The sequence below is a fragment of the Bos taurus genome, chromosome 19 (genome assembly GCF_002263795.3).
Source record: "Bos taurus isolate L1 Dominette 01449 registration number 42190680 breed Hereford chromosome 19, ARS-UCD2.0, whole genome shotgun sequence".
Classification (NCBI taxonomy): Eukaryota; Metazoa; Chordata; class Mammalia; order Artiodactyla; family Bovidae; genus Bos; species Bos taurus.
This window is the reverse complement of record NC_037346.1, coordinates 38,561,074-38,565,533: the sequence shown is the minus strand read 5'-3', so window position 1 is coordinate 38,565,533 and position 4,460 is coordinate 38,561,074. Positions and strand designations below refer to the sequence as shown.

The window sequence follows — 4,460 nt, the reverse complement described above, 5'->3', positions numbered from 1 at the left end:
AGGATCAAAGTAGATTCTATTTATAGGGCATTTGTCGGCCTCACCCTGAGGACTTTTGATTGGTTTTAGGGCAGATCTATCACTCATCTTCTGGATTAAAGGTGGGTGGAAGGTCAACCACGACCAATACAAAACCACTCCTTAGCTAAGCCCCTCCCCATCTAGCTTCCTGTTGCTGTCCATCAACCACCTGGTAGGTGGGACTTTGCCTCCCTTCAGTTGGCTGGCGAACATGTCGTTCACTCTTCAGTAAGCTTCCGGTTGGTGCCCTCTACCGTCCGTCAGTGACATTTCACAGGTCTATTGGCCAAGCCAACGTCGCTCTAGATGCCTCTCTTTGATTGGTTGATAGTGCTGTCGGTCCCCAATGTACCGAGCTCTTATTGGTGAACGCTGCCGTCGCTCGGGCGATGGCAGGCTCCGGGATTGGCGGGTGCTAGGCGGGCGGTGTCAGGCTCTCGGTGGCGGCGGAGGCGGCGGAGGCCAGGGAGGAAGATGTCGTAATGAGCGGTGGGTCCTGACCGCTGCCGGCGGGGTCTTCCCGGCTCTCAAGGGTCGGGAAGACGGGCAGAGGCCGCAGGGAGAGGGAGCCGGGACTGGGGGTTCCCCCCTGGGGCCGGACCTGGCGCCGGGGCCCGGCTCCGGTAGGGGCGGGGAGGGAGGATTCCCGCCCGGAGGAGGAGCGGGGCTGGCCAGCCAGGCGGAGGCACCCGGAAGGGGGCGTTCGACTCCCCGCCCCCTCGGAGCCCGCTAGGCGGGAGGGAGGCGCTTCCGGGGCTGGCGAGAGGAGCGGGCACCCAGGGCAAACCTGGCACCCCGTCTGCCTGGTCGCCGGCCCACCTGAGTGTTTCCCGGCCCGGGGACGTTGCCTGGGTCTGCTCTGAGGAGGCGGTCGGCTCCCTGTGCGCTTGTCCTGTGTTCCGGGACCCTCTTGCATTCTGACTCTAGGTGCCCACCAGCGATTCAGTGTTCTCCCGACTGCAGAGAGGGGCGGGGGAATACTTGAAATTCCGACGGCGCCAACACATGGGCACTGATGGGCGTGGAAGCCAACGTAGTTCTCTGGGTAGAAAGTCTAGAGATGGTATCAGGACACCCAAGGGCACTCCCTAAGTAGATGACCTCTCGCCTTAGACTGAGGAGTGGGCAGAAACCTTTTAATATTTTCACTTGCATCTTTGAGCTTCCAGCTAGATATCTGCCAACGCTTAGCAGAATTGTGAGACGTTTAAGAACTTGTGGACAGAGCTCCCAGCCTGTTGCCTGATATCCCATGGGTGTGGGGAGGGTGGAACTGCCGAATCCCAAAGGCCAGGAGCAAACCTAATGAATAACAGAAGAAGTAAAACAATATGGATATTTACTTTCTTCCTCCACCCCACCTCCATGCCCATTGCTAGCTTATGATTCTCAGCCTTCTACCCATGCTTCTTGGTTTATGTTCTGGGTGGCTTTCTAATTTTAGATGAAAAGGAATTGTGTCTTCTCCTCTGAGCAGTTGAGAAACCTGTCCTCACGGCATTCCTTGGTTTTGATTCCAAGATACTGTCGTGTTTAATTGTTTCTTAATTAACTTGATCCAGGGCGCCTCAGTCTGGCTTTTCTCAGTGCATATTATCCCGAAGTTTGTGTCTTCTTCTGAGACTACTTCTTGCTCACTTATCTGTTGCTTTCTTAGAGAAAGGGAGGGAGGAACTGGTAAATCCGCTTTAAACAGTGAATTGACCCATGGTCACCATTACACGGGTTTGATTGCAGATAGAAGAGTGATGACTGTTGGGCAGTACACTGGCATGCAGTAACCTTGCATGCTGTACCTCGGAAGGCATTAAGTATGACAGTGGAGGACTAAGTGTTGAGTTGGTATTTTGGATGATTTTTCAGGCTAGAACATTTAGGGTGTTGGCCAGCTCGTAGGCTTTGAAGGGAATGATGGTAGAATCCACACCATAGGAGTAATTTAGATTTGATAGCATAAAGAAACCTGTTGTCTGCAATAATGAATATAACTGCAGTGTCTTGTTTTGTTTTAAATTCTTGTGTGCAATGAAGGGGGCTAATCTGTTAGACAGCCTATCAATTGGGCTGATGATGTCAGTGTTCCAGTGGCTTCTCAGTTCAGTTCAGTCACTAAGTCGTGTCTGACTCTTTGCGACCCCATGAATCACAGCATGCCAGGCCTCCCTGTCCATCACCAACTCCTGGAGTTCACTCAAACTCATGTCCGTCGAGTCGGTGATACCATCCAGCCATCTCATCCTCTATCGTCCCCTTCTCCTCCTGCCCCCAATCCCTCCCAGCATCAGAGTCTTTCCCAATGAGTCAACTCTTCGCATGAGGTGGCCAAAGCACTGGAGTTTCAGCTTCAGCAACAGTCCTTCCAGTGAACACCCAGGACTGATCTCCTTTAGGATGGACTGGTTGGATCTCCTTGCAGTCCAAGGGACTCTCAAGAGTCTTCTCCAACACCACAGTTCAAAAGCATCAATTCTTCGGCACTCAGCTTTCTTCACAGTCCAACTTCCACATCCATACATGACCACTGGAAAAACCATAGCCTTGACTAGACGGACCTTTGTTGGCAAAGTAATATCTCTGCTTTTCAATAACTTTCCTTTCAAGGAGTAAGCATCTTTTAATTTCATGGCTGCAATCACCATCTCCAGTGATTTTGGAGCCCCCCCAAAATAAAGTCTGACACTGTTTCCACTGTTTCCACATCTATTTCCCATGAAGTGATGGGACCAGATGCCACGATCTTAGTTTTCGGAATGTTGAGCTTTAAGCCAACTTTTTCCCTGTCTTTCACTTTCATCAAGAGGCTTTTTAGTTCCTCTTCACTTTCTGCCATAAGGGTGGTGTCATCTGCATATCTGAGGTTATTGATATTCTCCCGGCAATCTTGATTCCAGCTTGTGCTTCTTCCAGCCCAGCGTTTCTCATGATGTACTCTGCATAGAAGTTAAATAAACAGGGTGACAATACACAGCTTTGACGTACTCCTTTTCCTATTTGGAGCCAGTCTCTTGTTTCATGTCCAGTTCTAACTGTTGCTTCCTTACCTGCATATAGCTTTCTCAAGAGGCAGGTCACGTGGTCTGGTATTCCCATCTCTTTCAGAATTTTCCAGTTTCTTGTGATCCACACAATCAAAGGCTTTGGCATAGTCAATAAAGCAGAAATAGATGTTTTTCTGGAACTCTCTTGCTTTTTTCATGATCCAGCGGATATTGGCAATTTGATCTCTGGTTCCTCTGCCTTTTCTAAAACCAGCTTGAACATCTGCAAGTTCATGGTTCACATATTGCTGAAGCCTGGCTTGGAGAATTTTGAGCATTACTTTGCTAGCGTGTGAGATGAGTGCAATTGTGCGGTAGTTTGAGCATTCTTTGGCATTGCCTTTCTTTGGGATTGGAATGAAAACTGACCTTTTCCAGTCCTGCAGCTACTGCTGAGGTTTCCAAATTTGCTGGCATATTGAGTGCAACACTTTCACAGCATCATCTTTCAGGATTTGAACTAGCTGAACTGGAATTCCATCACCTCCACTAGCTTTGTTCGTAGTGATGCTTTCTAAGGCCCACTTGACTTCACATTCCAGGACGTCTGGCTCTAGGTGAGTGATCACACCATCGTGATTATCTGGGTCGTGAAGCTCTTTTTTGTACAGTTCTTCTATGTATTCTTGCCACCTCTTATTAATATCTTCTGCTTCTGTTAGGTCCATACCATTTCGGTCCTTTATTGAGCCCATCTTTGCATGAAATGTTCCCTTGGTATCTCTAATTTTCTTGACGAGATCTCTAGTCTTTCCCATTCTGTTGTTTTCCTCTATTTCTTTGCATTGATCGCTGAGGAAGGCTTTCTTATCTCTCCTTGCTATTCTTTGGAACTCTGCATTCAGATGCTTGTATCTTTCCTTTTCTCCTTTGCTTTTCGCTTCTCTTATTTTCACAGCTATTTGTAAGGCCTCCTCAGACAGCCGTTTTGCTTTTTCGCATTTCTTTTTCTTGGGGATGGTCTTGATCCCTGTTTCCTGTACAGTGTCACAAATCTCCGTCCATAGTTCATCAGGCACTGTATCAGATTTAGTCCCTTAAATCTATTTCTCATTTCCACTGTATAATCATAAGGGATTTGATTGAGGTCATACCTGAATGGTCTAGTGGTTTTCCCCACTTTCTTCAATTTAAGTCTGAATTTGCCAATAAGGAGTTCATGATCTGAGCCACAGTCAGCTCCTGGTCTTGTTTTTGCTGACTGTATAGAGCTTCTCTATCTTTGGCTGCAAAGAATATAATCAGTCTGATTTCGGTGTTGACCATCTGGTGATGTCCATGGGTAGAGTCTTCTCTTGTGTTGTTGGAAGAGGGTGTTTGCTATGACCAGTGAGTGCGTTCTCTTGGCAAAACTCTATTAACCTTTGCCCTGCTTCATTCCATACTCCAAGGCCAAATTTG

At 48.2% G+C, this 4,460-nt stretch overlaps 1 protein-coding gene across 5 annotated transcripts in view; it reads left to right on the top strand.

Moving 5' to 3' along the window:
• Positions 1 to 4,460, top strand: part of SP2 (Sp2 transcription factor) — a 47,027-nt gene that overhangs the window by 15,211 nt on the left and 27,356 nt on the right. The window contains exon 1 of one of the 5 annotated variants that reach the window (NM_001435048.1): positions 453 to 510. The exons of the other annotated variants lie outside the window; for them this stretch is intronic. Coding sequence (NP_001421977.1) covers positions 504 to 510 — 7 coding nt within the window. The 5' untranslated portion in view covers positions 453 to 503. Of the gene's footprint in view, positions 1 to 452; positions 511 to 4,460 lie in introns of those variants that run through there. 5 annotated transcript variants of the gene reach the window in all.